The 18,429-nt window shown below is 41.3% G+C and overlaps 1 protein-coding gene across 3 annotated transcripts in view; it reads right to left on the reverse strand.

The window, feature by feature from the left end:
- The window catches only part of UXS1 (UDP-glucuronate decarboxylase 1), a 134,556-nt gene that overhangs the window by 34,924 nt on the left and 81,203 nt on the right, over window positions 1-18,429 (reverse strand). For all 3 annotated transcript variants that reach the window (XM_080684073.1, XM_080684074.1, XM_080684076.1), the window contains 2 exons: window positions 15,423-15,483; window positions 7,749-7,929 (listed from right to left, as the gene is read on the reverse strand). In XM_080684073.1, coding sequence (XP_080540199.1) covers window positions 7,749-7,929; window positions 15,423-15,483 — 242 coding nt within the window. The remainder of the gene's footprint in view (window positions 1-7,748; window positions 7,930-15,422; window positions 15,484-18,429) is intronic.

The raw sequence follows: 18,429 nt of genomic DNA on the forward strand, positions 1-18,429 counted from the left end.
TATATCAAGTGTGGGTTTCTTACAAAAAAAATACACAGTTGACTTCTAAACAATGTGGGTTGAGGGGCGTGAACCCTCCATGCATATGAAAATACACACCTAAGTACTAATAGCCTCTATTAACCAGAAGCCTTACTGATAACATAACAGTCAATTAGCACATTATAGATCATTTGAAAGGCTTTGAGGGGCCTTCTGGTCAACACAAAACTATATAACAATGGTGTAACAAGTGGTGTAAGTAAATGTGGTATTTGCATCCTCCCACAACAACATCAAAAATACAACAAAACTACATAACAATCTATCCAGAACCACCTGAAATCTATCTAAACAGAAGTATTACAACTAAGAATATAAAGAAGAAGTCACATTGAGACTGGCAGGAGGGGCAGAGAGGCAGACAGACTGGTCCCACATCCACCTGTGGCAGCTGAAAATCAGGAGGGATAACCCAGCTGCGAAGTTGCCCCTGAGGAGTAAGGGGTCCTAGCCCCACACCAGGACCCCCAACCCAGGGTTCCAGTGCCAGGAAGAGAAGTTCCCATAACTTCTGGATATCCATATATATAAGAGCCTAAGCGACTGACCAATCGACCTGTCAACCGGTCACTATAATGCACACTGACCACCATGGGCAGACGCTCAACACAGGAGCCACCCCCTGGTGGTCAGTGTGTTCCCACAGTGGGGAAGTGCTGCTCCGCTGACTGCTGGGCGCCAGATGCCGGGCTCACAGGAGTCTCCTGATCAGGACTGACTGGGCAAGCAGCAGGCACAGTGGGGGGCCGGGATGAGGGGAGTGGCAGGAAGGAGCAGCAGGTGGTGTTGGACTGCCAGTTTCGGCCCAATCTCCGCAGGCCATGATGAGGGACCCCACCAGTGCATGAATCCATGCACTGGGCCTCTAGTAAAAAATAATAGGGAGTGTGGCTGCGGGACACTGAGGCTGCTGGAGTCCCAAGCAATTCCTCTTAAAGTGCCCGTGCACAGACTTACTAGGACTCACTCCTTCTGAGCTTCAGCACTGGGGCAGCAACTTGAAAGGCACCAGGGAAATATGGGGAGGAACTGAATTGTCCAGCATCAGAGCTGGAGGGACAGCTTTCTCCCAAACAGCAGTGCTGGCAGAGGCCATTGTGCCTTTCCTGAGCCTTACCCCACAGAGCTGGCAGGCAGGTTACATATCTGAGTCTCCATAAACCTGGCTCACACTGCTCACCCTATCCTGGAAAGTCCCTGAGACCCTGCCCCACCCAACTTGTGGAGCCACCCAAGCTGCTTCCAGTGGCTTTTCCATACGAATGGCCTGTCTTAGATCATGCTCCAGACTTTCCTAAAATCTCTTAAACAAGCTGCATCTGGCCTCAGCACAACCCGTACCTCTTGCTAAGTGGCCCCAGATCATCACTGGCGGCAGCCAGCCCTGGTTCACAGTTTGGGATGCAGGTTCGATCCTCGATCTGGTGGGGGCCAATGCTGGTAGCAAACTGATCGATGTGTCTCCCTCACATAGATCTCTCTCTCTCTCTCTCTCTCTCTCTCTCTTTCCCCCTCTTCCCTCCTTTCCACTCTCTCTGAAAATCAATGGAAAACATATCCTCAGGTGAAGATAAAATAAAATTAGAAAGTTGCAAGTTAGCAATGGAAATCAAATGGTTTTTAATCAAGAAGAAATTAGGATGGTTGCCAGATGTAAAACAGCATGTCTCTGGGCTTTTTCCAAGCACAGAATGAGGTCTAACTACATTGTAAGATTTTCCTTTCCCAACTTTGAATTTTGTATTCTACTTTTTTAAAAAAATATATATATATATTTTATTGATATTTTACAGAGAGGAAGGGAGAGGGATAGAGAGCTAGAAACATCGATGAGAGAGAAACATCAATCAGCCGCCTCCTGCACACCTCCCACTGGGGATGTGCCCGCAACCAAGGCACATGCCCTTGACCGGATTCGAACCCGGGACCCTTCAGTCCGCAGGCCGATGCTCTATCCAGTAATTACATTAACTGTTATTTCTAAAATGAAATTTCTAACATAATTAACATGTTAGTATATTAAATCATATTAGCAGGCAAGAAGACTTTCTGACTACTTATTGTTCCCTCCGTGAACAAGCTGCACTCACTCATACACTCTTTCACTGACTTATAAGAGCTGTAATACAGATCTCTCCTTTGGTTATCAAACTCTCTCTTTTTATTTCACCTTCCAAGCATGTCAGCCTCCATGTTAAGCTAGTATCCTTAAAAATGGAGATAGTTCTTCAATATCTATTGAATGAAAGAATGAATAACTGAAAAGAACATAGGACATTCAGCAATTATTCAATAAATACAGTGACTGTTCAGAAATTATTTATCTAATAAAAAATAAAATGAAAAAACACAGTATATACTATATTCTTTGTTTTAAAAAACACCTGCCAATATGTTTTTATTGATTTTTCGAGACACAGGAAGGGAGAGAGAGAAACATCAGTGTGAGAGGGAGACATTAATTGATTGCCTCCTATACACTACCTGACCAGGAAACCTACAACCTTTTGTGTACAGGATGACACTTCAACAAACTGAGCCATCCAGTCAGGGCATATACTCTATTCTTATAATATAGTAAGCTTGAAAAAAAGAAAATGTTATTAAGAAAATCATAAGAAAAATACATTTGCACTAATTATCAGAAATGGAAAAAATATCCTGTGTTCATGGGTTGGAAAAATCAACATAGTTAAAATGGCCACATTACCCAAAGCAATATACAGATTTAATGCAATCCCTATCAAAATCCCAATGTCATTTTTTAAAGAAATAGAACAAAAAAAAAATCATCAGATTTGTATGGAACCACAAAAGACCCCGAATGGCCAAAGCAATACTGAGAAGAAAGAACAAAGCTGGAGGTATCACACTACCTGACTTCAAATTATGCTACAGAGCTGCAATCATCAAAACAGCATGGTATTGGCAGAGAAACAGACACACAGATCAATGGAACAGAATAGAGAGCCCAGCTACAAAACCACATATATATGGGCAGATAATTTTTGACAAAGGAGCCAGAAACACACATTGGAGTAAAGATAATCTTTTCAATAAATGGTGCTGGGAAAATTGGAAAGCCACATGCAAATGAATGAAACTGGATTACATTTTATCCCCAGTTACAAAAATTAACTCAAAATGGATCAAAGACTTAAATATAAGACCCAAAAAATAATTGCATAGAAAAAAATACAAGTACCAAACTTATGGCCATGGGTCATAGAGAACATTTTATAAACTTGACCCCAAAGGCAAGTAAAGTAAAGGCAAAAACAAATGAATGGGATATATCAAACTAAAAAGCTTTTGCACAGCAAAGTAAACGGACAACAAAACAAACAAGCAGCCAACCAACTGGGGGATGATATTTGCAAACAGTAGCTCCAACAAAGGTTTAATTTTCAAAATATACAAAGAACTCATAAAACTCAACACTAAACAAATAACCCAATCAAAAGGTGGGCAGAGGACCTGAAAATACACCTCTCCCAAGAAGACATATGAACAGCCAATAGATATATGAAAAGATGTTCAACCTCACTGGCAATCAGGGAAATGCAAATCAAAACTACAATGAGATACCACCTCACACCTGTTATAGAGTGGCCATTATCAACAAGACAAGCAATAACAAGTGTTGGAGGGGTTGTGGGGAAAAGGGAACCCTCACTACAGCTGGTGGGAATGTAGCCTGGTAAAGCACTATGGAAAGCAGTCTGGGGATTCCTCAAAAAAAATGAAGAATAGAGCTACCATATGACCCAGCAATCCCACTCTTAGGTACATACCTTAAAACCTCGAAATCATGTACTTGCAAAGATATGTACACATATATGTTCACTGCAACATTATTCACAGTGCCAAGACATGGGAACAAACAACATGTCCCGCAATAGATGACTAGATAAAAAAGAAGTTGTACCTATACACAATGAAATACTACTCAGCCATAAGAAAGGACAAAATAGTGCCATTTGCAACATGAATAGACCTTGAGAACACTATACTAAGTGAAATAAGTCAATCAGAAAAACCTAAGAACCATATGATTTCCCTCATATGTGGAATATAAAACTGAAATTTATGAACACAAACAGCACTGTAGTGGTTGCCAGAGGAAAATGAGAGGGGGGAGATGGGGGACCTAATATATGGTGACAGAAATTTTGACTTGGGATGGTGGGCATATGGTGCAATATACAGATCTTGTAACATATATTGTATTTTTCTATGAATTTTTCCGTTATATCCACACTGTCCAGCTTGTTGGCATACAGTTGTTCATAGTATTTTCTTACAATCCTTGGTATTTCTGTGGGGTCAGTGGGTACTTTTCCACTTTCGTTTCTGATTTATTTGGGTCCTCTCTGTTTCTTGATGAGTTTGGCTAATGGCTTATCAATTTTGTTTATCCTTTCAAAGAACCAGCTCTTGGTTTCACTGATTTTTTTTTTTTTGTATTGCTTTTTTTTAGTGTCTATGCCATTAACTACAGTTTTAATCTTTATTATTTCCTTCCTTCTACTTATTCTGGGCTTTTCTTGTTGTTCTCTTTCTAGTTCTTTAAGTTGTAGGGATAATTTATTATTTTTTCTTGTTTTTTTTGAGGTAGGTCTATAGTGCTATGAACTTCCCTCTCAGGACTGCTTTTGCTGTGTCCCAGAGATTTGGGGTTGTTGTGTGTTTATTTTCATTTGTTTCCAGGAAGTTTTTTTTTTTTTTTTTCATTTCTTTCATGATCTCATTGGTAACCAATTCATTGTTTAATAACATGCTATTTAGCCTCCATGTTTTTGAATGTTTTTGGGTGTTTTTACTATAGTTGATTTCTAATTTCATTCCTCTGTGATCTAAGAAGATGCTTCACATGATTTCCATCTTCTTGAACTTGTAGATACTTGTTTTGTGTACTAACATGAGGTCTATTTTCGTGAACCCATGTGCACTGAAGAATGTATATTCTGCAGCTTTGGAATGAAATGTCCTATGAATGTCAATTAAATCCATCTGGTCCAGTATGTCCTTTAGGGTCACTGTTTCCTTGTTAATATTTTGTCTGGAAGATCTATCCTGTGAAGTCAGCAGGGTATTAAAGTCCCCTACTATGATTGTATTGTTGTCAATCTCTCCCTTAAAGTCCTCTAGAAGTTTTAAAATATATTTAGGGGCTCCAATATTGGGTGCATATATGTTTACCAGAGTATCGATCCCTTTAGTATTATGTAGTGACCTATGCTGTCTCTTGTGATGGCCTTCATTTTGAAGTCTATTTTGTTGAATATGAGTATTGCTACTCTAGCTTTTTTCTTTTCCATTTGCATGGAAAAAAAATTTCCCCCGTCCCTTCACTCTCATCCTATGTGAGTCTTTTGTTCTGAGGTGGGTCTCTTGTAGACAGCATATAGTTGGGTCATGTTTACAAAACCATTCAGCTACCCTATGCCTTTTTATTGGAGCATTAAATCCATATACATTTAAGGTTATTATTGATAGGTACTTCTTTATTGCCATTTTAATTCTGTATGGCTAGGTTTCTCTCTCTCCTTCTCATTACAGCAGTTTCTTCAGCATTTCTTGTAATGCTGGCTTGGTGGTGGTGAACTCCTTTAGCCTTTTACTTTTTGTCTGGGAAACTCTTTATTTCAACGTCTATTCTGATTGATAGCTTTGCTGGATTAGTACTTCACGCCATTCCCTTCTGGCCTGTAGAATTTCTGATGACAAATCAGATGACAGATTTATGAGAGCTCGTTTGCAGGTAACAGTTTGCTTTTCTCTTGATGCCTTTAAGATTCTCTCTTTGTCTTTAATATTTGGCATTTTAATTGTTATATGTCTGGGCATGGGTCTGTTTTGGGTTCTTCTTGTTTGGGGTTCTCTGTGCCTCCTGAACTTGTGTGACTCTTTCCTTCACCAGATTAGGGAAGTTTTCTGCCATTATTTCTTCAAACACATTCTCTATCCTTTCCTCCTTGTCTCTTCTGGAACACCTGCTATTCGCCTATTGTTATGTTCCATGTTGTCCCACGGCTCCCTTAAGCAGTCCTCCTGTGTTGCTTTTTTTTTGGTTCTCTGATTTGAGTGATTTTTTTCTACCCTGTCTTCCAATTCACTGATCCGATCCTCAGCTTCTCCTAGTCTGCGGTGTATTCCTTCCAATATGTTCTTTATTTGTGCTATGTCATTCTATATTTCTGTTTTCACAGTTACTATATCTTCTCTTGTGCTGTTGAGCATCTTTACCATTATTATTCTGACTCTATAAATGATAAATTTCTTATCTCCATTTCATTTATCCCTTTTTCAGGAGAATTCTCTTGTTCTTTCATTTTGGGTGCCTGTTTGGGTTTGTGACTATGTTTCAGGTAGATCTGCTATGCCTCTCAATCTCTAGTGCAAGACAGTGTCAAACTAAAAGCAAAATTTTTAAAAAAAGCAAAAGAGATTTAGATTTCTTGTATGAATTAACATGTAAGAAAGTCTAATCTTTTTAGTAACAAAAAAAAATATACCTCAAGCCATGGATTTTTCTATCAAATTATTTTTGTTAATATATTTTTTTAAGATAATGCTCAGTGTTACTAATATATTAGTGAAATGGACACTACCAAATGACAAAAAAGACATTAGTATTCGGCACAGTTCATATATAGATTCTTTATTGAGGAAATAAAATTCAAACATATTTATAATAAAACCCTGGAGAAATTTAAATAAGAATACAATTACAAATAAACCATGGTATAGCCATATAATAACACTGTTAAGCAATTAAAATGGCCCAAGATACATTCTACCAACATGGGAAAATGCTCGGGATTTGATATGGGAAAAGCAGAAGGCTACATACACTATGCTGCAGGAGAAGGAGCATATGCTTACAAGCTTTGGAGTCAACCTAAGGCTGGATTCTGGCTCAGTTGCTTAACAGCCCTGGAACTTTGGGCAGGCCATAGCACGATTCTTTTTCCACATTCAGGGGTGGACAAAAGTAGGTTTACAGTTGTGAGCATGCAAAAAAATTTATTCTTGTATTATTATTTATTGTCTTATTTACTATTATTATTATTAACCTACTTTCACCAAAAAGGTTGCAGATTTGACTCCTGGTCAGGGGGAGTGCTGGAAGAAACGAATCAATGTTTCTCTCACATATCTATGTTTTTTTCTTTCTCCCTCCCTCCCTTCCTTTCTCTCTAAAAATCAATAAGAACATATTCTTGGGTGAGGATAAAACAAAAAAAAGAGATGTGAATATATCTTTTTTTTGGGGGGGGGGGTGTCACCATCCAACCCACTGTAGCTCCCACACCATAATTCCTAGAAGTGTCCAAATTATCAGTCAGCTTTAGACTTTTATATGTGAAATTTCATTATGAGTTCAGCATTCTAGGTCAGCTAACCTTCCCATAGAAAGCTAGAAGTAAGTTCTCATGGGTGGGTAGGCATCAGACCTGTTAGACAGATGTGTATGACACAAGCCCCACTTCTATAGGCCATGAAGTTCAAAACCAGGAGGACTATGTAAAAGTGAAATCAGATACTCACTCTGTCATAACCATTCTTTATCACAGGAACTAGACTGGTGTCTTGTGCACGAGACTACCAATCAAGCACAAAACGCAACACAAACTGGATGGGGCCGAGTTGGATAGCTTACCCGCCAGGCTCTGATGACAACAGGGCACAGTGGCACTCACCTTCAATGTAGAGGGGCTCCACCACATCGTGGTTGATCAGCTCAAAGTTCTCATGGCCGATCCAGTGCTCCACGTTTCTCTTCCTGCCAGTGAAGAAGTTATCCACCACAGTTACTTCATGGCCATCCATCATGAGCTTGTCAGTGAGATGGGAGCCCACGAAGCCTGCTCCTCCAGTTATCTGCAGCGTGTGGGACATCCCAGAGAAAGCACAAGAGAATGGGGACAATCAACTTCAATAAGACATATTTCTGGGGCAGCCACAACTGAGGACGTCCTCAGGCCCAGGGGAAGAAGGAAGGTGGCAAAGGCTTTAGACCAGCATCCTTACTGCTCACTCCAGGGCAAGAGGGCACACCATCAGTCAGCTCCCAAACAATGAAAACTGCAACTACCACCCAGTAAATAAATCAGAAAAGTAGTAATTACAAGTTTCAAAATGTCATCTTTGACAGAAAATTTTACATTCTTAAAAGGTTCTTGTTGAAACATTATTCCAGACAGCCAAGATATAGACCTAACTTTCAGTGCGTGGAGGAACACACAAAGATGCCCGCGGCGTGGTGTACGTGCAGAATATCCAGCCCTAAGGGAAGGGAAGTCCTGGCCCTGCGGAGCCATGGGCACACCTGGAGGGTGTCCTGCTGAATGAGCCAGGCAGAGGAAGATCAACACTGCTTTCACTCCGCTTGCAACGTAAAGGTCAGAGTACAATGGTGGCTACCAGGGAGGGGAGGACAGGAGATGTGGTTTAGGGTACAAACTTGCAACTACTAGGTAAGTAAATCCTGGGATTATAAACAACAGAACTGTCATATAAACACTAAACTAGCAAGAGACCAGATCTTAATTTGTTGCCAACACTAGAAGAAATGACAACTCTGCGACAAGATAGAGGTGTAAGTTAACGCTACAATGGCAGCCATAATGCAATATAAATGTGTGAAATCAATATGTTGTACACCTTAAATTTACACAATGTTGTATGTCAAATATATCTCGATTTAAAAAACACAAAAAAATGTTCATGTTTTATAATGAATGGGATGCTGACCATCACTTATATAGTTCTAATATGACTCCTGCCAAGTTTCAGAATTACTTTTTTTTTTAAATGATTAGCAAAATGATATTTAAAATGGACTCAAGAACCCCATGAAAAATTAGTATCTTTCAAATTGTTCATAAGAACAAATTAATGAACAATAGATGCTGTTTGCAGACCAAAGCCCTAAATGCACAAGTTCCACTGTCTGAGCACTGTCTGAGCAGGAAGGCAAACATAGAAATGGTGCGGCTGTGAGAGCTTGTAGGGGACGGGAGAGCAGCAACAATTGTTCTAAAACTTACGCCATAACAATGGAAAAGTTACATTTAAAAATTTTTTTAACTAATAAAAAGACTTTATTCAAATGAAGTGGTGTACTGAAGGGCTAGACAAAGCATATTTCAAAGCATATTTCATGGGAGGTGGCAGTGAAAAAAATATACTCGAAAACAGACGTATGATAGGACGCTTCTCTGTCCTACTTTCCCACTCTTCCTTCTCTCCATTAAAACTTGCATCCATCTCATGCCCTTCTTCCAAAGCGAAAAAATTTACAGTAGGAAAAAAAAGAATTATTTTTACCTAAAATAAAAAGTACTAAAAGACCTAGGTCTATACTTTTAGAACAGTTAATTTGCATGAAGTCCTGTTCAAATAAAATATGACACACATCCAGGTTTATCACAGATAAGAATTGGCTGTTCTGGGTGGAAAAGGTAGATTTTGGGGAGCAGCTGGGGTACTGCCTGCCTTAAGAAGAATGGTGTGTCAACCACTGATTAGGTATTGACATGTGTTTCTGATGGAAACACAAATATGGATTAGAGTATGAAGGGTTAGAAAATCCTGATACTCCAACAGCTTTCCATCAGCTACACTCATTCTTTAACTGAGAGCACCATTTTCTAAGTCCCTCTGTTTAGAGGTGGATCCAGAGGAACTGAGGTTTTGACCAATATCCATGATCACTACTAATCTATAATAATAAAAGCGTGATATGCTAATTAGACCGGACAGCTAAACGATCTTCCAGACGTCCTTCTGGACAAAGCTGCCACAGCAGGGGCCGAGGCAGAGGCGGTTAGGGGCGATCAGGTAGGCAGGCGAGCAGCTAGGGACGATCAGGCAGGCAAGCGAGTGGTTAGGGGTGATCAGGCAGGCAGGCAGTGTGGTTAGGGGCAATCAGGCAGGCAAGCAGAGGGGTTAGGGGTGATCAGGCAGGCAGGCAGAAGGGTTAGGGGCTATCAGGCAGGCAGGCGAGTGGTTAGGGGTGATCAAGAAGGCAGGCAGAAGGGTTAGGGGCTATCAGGCAGGCAGGCAGAGTGGTTAGGGGCAATCAGGCAGGCAAGCAGTTAGGAGCCAGCGGTCCCAGATTGCAAGAGGGTGCAGGCCGGGCTAAGGGACCCCCCCCCCCCATCCCCATGCACAAATTTCGTGCACCAGGCCTCTAGTGATATATAAGCCCACAGTCTTAATTCCATGTTCTCCCCACTACCTGTCCATCTGTACAGTTTATGTTTTAGCTTTAGCACTCCTATAGTCTGCTATATAGATTTGAACAGAGAATTTTCTGAAAAAATAACTAAACTTCAAATTGGTTCACCACTAGGTGAGAATTCATTTTACTTTACCTTTATTTGATTGCATTTCTCATGTTTTCCACAGTTTTGAAATGAGAAAAATTACACCTTTTTAAAGGAAATGTAACCTCTTCTACTGTAACTATATCTATGTGCAACTGTTGTTAAATAAGATGTTCTGTGCCATGCTAACTCTATCTCAGAAATGCAGACCATGTATTAAATTATACATGATCACCTCCAACACTTCCCTAGTTTTAGGAAGAACATAAAACTGCTGGAAGCACCTTAGTGTTGTTTAAAATAGACTTGAACTGTTTTTCTTGAACAATGCCTTTCTATCTAAAATACTAAAAGATTTATGTAACATAGCTGGATGGTTATAATGGCTTTCCTAATGAACTTCAGCCCATTAAGCAAGCATTTAAAATAGAAACAAAGCTGGCGGAAGCGTACCACTTAGGAAGCTCGCTCAGGAAGACTGATCACCAAGCCCAGGCGTACCCCTGAATAACAAGGAGCTAATCTAATCGCCAGGAGACAGTGGGAAGAAGAGATGTAGACCTCTTACACAGATTGGCATGGCTCTGCAGTTTATGAGCTCATCTATATGTGCTTGTAATTCTTGCTCTTGCGGGAATTAACTGGCAACTAAAGTGATCTAATTCAAGGTCAGCATTCAAAGTCATGCTGCTTAGTAAACCAGCAAAAACTTTTCAAACAAAACCCTGTCTTTGTTGTGATGCTTCAACAATTACTGACAAGACTTTTAAATTTCACCACAGTATGCCAGACTCAGGCACCAAAGTGACTTAACCTATGAGGTGGCAGATGAATGAAAAACACTGAGTCCACTTATTGTGGTTATGTGTAGAGTGAAATAAATCCAGTAATTCTCAGCATTGCCAGTCAGAGCATCCCACATGGAAATAGTAATAATAACCTTTGAAGACTGTGCAGGATCATAAATTAGTGCAGAACATCATACTTTCTGATCACAGTGACACAAAAAGAATAGAATTATCTTTCCTCTGCAGCTGAAGATGCTGATAAGTCCTTAATTCAAACTTAAATGCATAAACATTTTTGATGTGATGATGGGTGTACAATGGAATAGACTTTAGAACTGCTCAGGGTGAGATTTATGTAAGCCATCTAAAGGCAAGAGACCTTCTGTAACTATTTATGTGGGAGAAACAGATTTAATATTGACTCAGGAGTGTGACTTTGGTGTTTGGGGTACATACTCCTACAATCTGGACGATGGGTGGAAAAACAAGAAACAACCTTGTGTACTAACCCTTTATATATCAAGGTCACAGATAAGACATTTTTCCAGAATGGTAGTGTGAGGTGCTCTGTAGACCTGTTCCCCAGCAAAATCACCATAACTGGTAAAAATTCATTAAAAACAAACAAACCAGCCCTAGCTGGTTTGGCTTGGTGGATAGAGCATCGGCCTGCAGACTAAAGGGTCCCAGGTTCAATTCCGGTCAACGGCACGTGCCTGGGTTGCAGGCTCAATCCCCAGTGTGGGGTGTGCAGAAGGCAGCCAATCAATGATTCTCTCGCAACATGGATGTTTCTATCTCTCTCCCTCTCCCTTCCTCTCTGAATCAATTAAAATATATACATAAAAAAAACACAAACAAACAAACCACCTGGTCAGGTGGCTCATTTGGTTGGAGCACTATCCCATGCACCAAAGGTCGTGGGTTTGAGTCCCAGTCAAGGTACTTACCTAGCTGTGGGTTTATTCTCTAGTTGGGGCACATAGGAGAGGCAACCAACCAATCAATTTTCTCTCTCACATTGATTTTTCTTTCTCTCCCCCTTCCTTTCTCTAAAATAAAATCAATAAACATATCCTCAGATAAGGATTTAAAAAAAACAACAACAACCATTTAAAGTCTCTAGAAATTGTCACAAGAGTATACAACAAATGAAGAAACATTTATGCAAGAAAATGTATTAAAATTCAGTAAGAGTCTGTGACACTTATGCCATGGCTCGCTCCCCGCTTCAACCTTCCACACCCATAGTTCACAGTGGGAGAGTGGCGGGCGTGGCAAAAAAAAAAATGGAGCTCCCAGTCAAAAGATGGAATCTCACTAGGAAGGCAGCCACCAGCACCTCTCATCCCCTCCAGCTGTGAGCCAGAGGCTAAATTCCTGGTAAGCGAGCCAGGTGGCGAAGAGCCCTTCCTCCACCCAGGTCCCACTCACAGGGCAGCAGCTCCACCCCAAGCTCGGCAGGCTGTGACCAATGAGACTGGTCACCTTGTCCCTGTTTGCTCATAGGTGGAGATTCCAAGCTGAGAGAGGCCAGTCGAGAAGATGGGGCCTCTGCACCTGCCCAGCTCCTGGCCTGTAAAGAGCAGTGTTATTACCTCCCAGCTCCAGAGCAGTGGCTGAGGTATCCCCAAGGGCAGGGGCAGTCAATACACAAAGAGAGCTCCAGAGTTGCCCCCCAAAATCAACTCTATGTGAAAGAGAGTATAGGGAAGTTCAAGCATAAGGGTGCTCTCAAAACAGTGGAGATGGGGTGGTAAGCAATACAAAGGCTGGTAGCTCTATGAGGACAAGCTAAACCACAAGTCAGCAAGTTCAATAGGAAGATCCAGAGGAAGAGACATCTAAGAGCCCTCCTGGGGTCAGAGCAAACCTCAAAACTGGCCTCAAAATCCACCTCTGCAAAGGGGCCAGAATTTAATGTACCAGACGAGGAGAAATTTATAACTCAAAGCATTGTTGAAAGAACAGTTCACTCAACTGGCAATTACTGGGGCCTAACAATTGGTGTGACACCACACAAGGCAGACGGCTTAACAGCGACATCAGGGAATGAGATGGTCAGTACTAGTAAGAACTCTGCTAGAACCACTGACATCCAGGGTGAGTGTGTCCATGCCCAAGTCTGTGCTCTCTAAGGGGCATCCACGGAGCTTCACAATTCAGGGGACACAGATGTCACTAAAACAGACCAGTCAAGTCACTAAACAAACACAGAACCAAACAAAAATAAAACTAGTCTCCCGGGGAGAGGGGAAGAGTATCCAGACTTGCTACAGTATACTACATAAAAGGTCCAATTTTATACAAAAGTATGCAATCAGCAAAGAAACAGGAATACGTGACCTGCACAGAAAAACACACAGCCAACAAACACTGCCTGTGTAAGGACCGGATGATGAATTTAACAAAGTTCCTCAAAACAACCATCACAAATACTAGAGGCCTGGTGCACAAAATTCATGCACTGGGCTGGGGGGGTTGTCCCTCAGCCCAGCCTGCCCCTTCTCACAGTCTGGGAGCCCTCAGGGGATGTCCTACTGAGGTGACTGGCTGATCAGGGAAAGGCATCACCCCCATCACCCCCTTGCTGCTGCTGCCTCTGGCTCCAGGAGATCAGGGGAAGGCAACGCCCCCATCACACCTCTGCTGCTGCTACTGCCAGCCGCGAGGCTGCCTGAGCCTTGGCCTTCGCAGCCACTGCGGTTTGCCTGAGCCTCGCCCAGCACTCATTGCTTGAGCCTAGGGCCCTCGCAGCGGCAGCAGCCATCGGCGACTTGCCTGAGCCCCAGTCCGGCCCTGGGCAAGCGGCAGCTGCCATTGCGTCCCCAACGCTGCAAGTCCCCGCCCCCCACCCTGCAAGTCCCCACCCACCCTCGCCTGCTGCGCACGCAGCCTGATGATAGGGCTTAACTGTGACAGTGTCCCGACCAATTTGCATACTACCCTATTATTAGATAGACTAGAGGCCTGTTGCACGAAGATTTGTGCAAGAATAGGCCTTCCTTCCCCTGGCTTCGCTCCCAGCCGTCTGGAAGCTCCCTTCCTCCACCCAGGTCCCACTCACAGGGCAACAGCTCCACCCCAAGCTCGGCAGGCTGCCCGGGAGCCTGCAAGTCCTCGCCCCCGGCCACCCAGGAGCCTGCAAGTCCTCGCTCCCAGCTGCCCGGGAGCCTGTAAGTCCTCGCTCCCGGCGGAGCACCACTCCTGTAGCTCCCTCCACCTCCTGCCCTCCCCCTCATAGTAGGTGTCCAGCCCGCCTAGCCGCTTTACGCCTGCATATGCAAATTAACCTGCCATCTTTGTTGGGTTAATTTGCATACTCACTCCTGATTGGCTGATGGGTGTTGTGGAGGTATGGTCAATTTGCATACTTCTCTTTTATTAGTGTAGATGCTTGAAGAGCCCTGGCTGGTGTTGCTCAGTGGTCATAGCGCCAGCCCTCACACGGAAGGGTCTCGGGGCTCAATCCCCAGTCAAGGACATGTACCTGGGTTTAGTCAGGGCATGTGCAGGTGGCAACCAGTTGATGTATCTCTTTCACATCGATGTTTCTCTCTCTCTCTCCCCTTAACGTGGTCTGTGATCCAGAAAAGGTTTTAAAAACCACTGCTTTGGAAGAGTTTGACATTTCCTCAAAAAGTGATACACCCAGCAATTCCACTCATAGGTACATACTGAAAAGAACTGAAAACCTATGTCCTCACCAATACGTGTACACATTATGTTCAAAGAAGCATTATTCAAAGTAGAAACCCCAAATGCCATCAACTGATAAATAGATAAACAAAATGTGGTACATTCATACAGTGGGATATTGTTCAGGAATGAAGTACTAATTCATGCTACAGCATGGATGAACCTTGGAAAAATTATTCTAAGTTTAAGAAATTAGATACTAAAGACCACATATTCCATCATTTTGTTCATATGAAATGTCCAAATCAAGAAAAGCCATAAAGATAGGAAGTGATTTTAGTGGTTGCCAGGAGTTACGGGGGGTGGGGTGGGGGGGGGGAGGAAGAAGTATGGAAAATGACTACTAATGAGCATGGAGAAATTTCTTTTTGGCATGATGAAAATATTCTAGAATTAGAACATGGTGCTGTTTGCAGCTTTGTGAACATACTCTGTGTATGGTAAACCACTGAACTGTATATTCTCTAAGGGTGAATTTTATGTTGTGTGAATTAAAACTCGATTTAGAAAGCAAATTCCTTAATACCACAAATATTAATCAGATATGCAAACTTACCAAAATTCTTTTACGATCCTTTTCGGATAAAAATTTTACTGGTGGGTATTTCTGGGTGAAGCTGTATAATACAAAGAGATTAAAGAAGAAAAAGTCAAACATCTTACATGAGTATTGTCTGTGCCTATCATCAAAGCAAAGGCCAGATTCTACCTTTAGGCCATCACTCTCTTCCTAACCTCCCCCTTTTCAGTGTCCTGTTTGTCTTACCCTTTTACTGCTTTAGATTTTCCCTATTCTTTCTGTTTACCCCTTGTTAAAATTTCACCCTACTTACATATCTAATCTCCAATCCCCTGCTCCAAGTCCACATACACCTCTCCCTTCGCTGTCTGAGTTATCCATAAACTTGTCCTTATCTCTGTCCTTTTGTTGTTGTTTGCTTGAATGTAGATTATATCCAATTTTTATGCTTTTTATGTGAGATTGTTTTGCTTATTCTTCTTTTGTTTATTCTTTTGTTTGTTTTGTGCTTCAGCTTAACCTTGCCTCACTCCATATTAGTTGGTGTTGTAGTTTGTACTAATCCCCAGGCACTTGTTGCTGGCATTTGCTGGGATTAGTGATTGTTCTATTGGAGTTTTATCCCCAATATATATATAGTCTGTTCCCCTTTCTCTCTTAGTCAATTTCTTGTCTCTTACTTTTTTTTTTCTCTTTACTTTCCCTTTTCCCAATTTCATTTTCACACTCCTTTTTTCTTTTTTTCTTTCTTTCTTTCTTTTTTCCTCTTCTTCTTTCTCTCCTATCACCTAATTTGCCTTTCTCTGGTGGTCACCTTTATTGGAGGTTATTAATATCGTGAATACATTCCTGTTCAGTGCCTTGTGAGTTGTACCTGGTAGTGCTGTATTTTGTGCCTTTAAATCAACCCAGGAGAGAGAGAACTACATAACCAGACACCCAGAGAAGAGAGACCATGGGGAGACAAAGAAGCAGCCAGCATATGAAAGAAAAGCAGGCATCACCAGAAAAGGAAGTAAACGAAATGGAGGCAAGCAACCTTCCAGAAAAAGAATTCAGAGAAATGGTCATAAGGTGGCTGAAAAGAATGGAAGACAAATTCGACAATATGAGCAAGAACCAAGAGGAAATGAAGAAGAACCAAGAAGAAATGAAAAATGACATCGCTGCTGTAAAGAACTCAATAGAAAGCATCAAGAGTAGACTAGAAGAAGCAGAGGACCGCATCAGTGAGCTAGAAGACAAGATGGAAAAAAATACCCAAGAAAAGCAACTTCTAGAAAAAAAAATTAAAAGGCAGGAGGAGAGTCTAAGGGAACTTTGGGACAACACGAAACAAAACAACATCCGCATAATAGGGGTTCCAGAAGGAAAGGAAGCTGAGCAAGGAATAGAAAACCTCTTTGAAGAAATAATGACAGAAAATTTCCCAGATATAGGGAAGAAAAAACCCACACAAATCCAAGAAGCTCACAGAGTCCCAAGCAAAATGAACCCCAAAAGACCGACGCCAAGGCACATTATAATTAAATTGGCAAACACCAACGACAAAGTAAGAATCTTAAAAGCAGCAAGAGAGAGACAGAAAGTTACATACAAAGGAACCCCCATCAGACTAGCAACTGATTTCTCAACAGAAACTCATCAGGCCAGAAGGGAATGGAATGAAATATACAAAGTCATGCAAAGGAAGGGGCTGAATCCAAGAATACTGTACCCAGCAAGGCTGTCAATCAAAATTGAAGGTGAAATCAGGAGCTTCACAGACAAAAAAGGACTAAGGGAATTTATTACCACCAAACCAGCAATGCAAGAAATGCTAAAGGGTCTACTGTAAAAAAAAAAAAAAAAAAAAAAAAAAAGAAAGAAAGAAAGAAAGAAACAGGAAGCGAAGAAGTAACACAGAGGTAAAGAATAGGAATGGCGACAAATAAGTACCTATCAATAATAACTTTAAATGTAAATGGATTAAATGCCCCAATCAAAAGACATAGGGTAACAGATTGGATAAGAAAACACGACCCATATATCTGCTGTCTACAAGAAACCCACCTCAGAAAAAAAGACGCACACAGACTGAGGGTGAAGGGATGGAAAAAGGTTTTCCAGGCAAATGGAACTGAAAAAAAAGCTGGGGTAGCAATACTTATTTCTGACAAATTAGATCTCAAACTGAAGGACATAACAAGAGATAAGGAAGGCCATTTCATAATACTAAAGGGAGCAATCCAACAAGAAGAAATAACTCTGGTAAACATATATGCACCCAATACAGGAGCACCCAAATACATAAAAAAACTCCTGGAGGATATCAAGGGAGACATTGACAGCAATACAATCATAGTAGGAGACTTTAATACCCCACTATCACCATTGGACAAATCCTCTAAACAAAACATCAGCAAAGAAACATCAATCCTAAATGACTCACTAGACCAGATGGAATTAATTGACATCTTCAGAACATTTCACCCCAAAGCCACAGAATATACATTCTTCTCAAGCGCACATGGGTCATTTTCAAAGATAGACCATATGTTGGGACATAGGCAAAGTCTCTTCAAATTCAAGAAGATAGAAATCATATCAAGCATCTTCTCAGACCACAGTGGCATAAAACTGGAAATCAACTACAATAAAAACAACCCAAAGAAATCAAACACATGGAGACTAAACAGCATGCTATTAAACCATGACTGGGTTACCAGAGAGATCAAAGAAGAAATAAAAAACATCATGACAACAAATGACAATGAAAACACTACAATCCAAAATCTATGGGACACAGCGAAAGCAGTCTTGAGAGGGAAGTTCATAGCTCTACAAGCCTACTGCAAAAAACAAGAAACAGGGGTAATAAATTACCTAACCCAACAACTCAAAGAGTTAGAAAAAGAGCAACAAGAAAAGCCCAGTGTAAGCAGAAGGAAGGAAATAATAAAGATCAGAGCACAGATAAACGACATAGAGACCAAAGAAACAATACAAAAGATCAACAAAACCAAGAGCTGGTTCTTTGAAAGGATAAACAAGATTGATGAAC

This window comes from Plecotus auritus, assembly GCF_963455305.1.
Source record: "Plecotus auritus genome assembly, chromosome: 8".
Lineage (NCBI taxonomy): Eukaryota > Metazoa > Chordata > Mammalia > Chiroptera > Vespertilionidae > Plecotus > Plecotus auritus.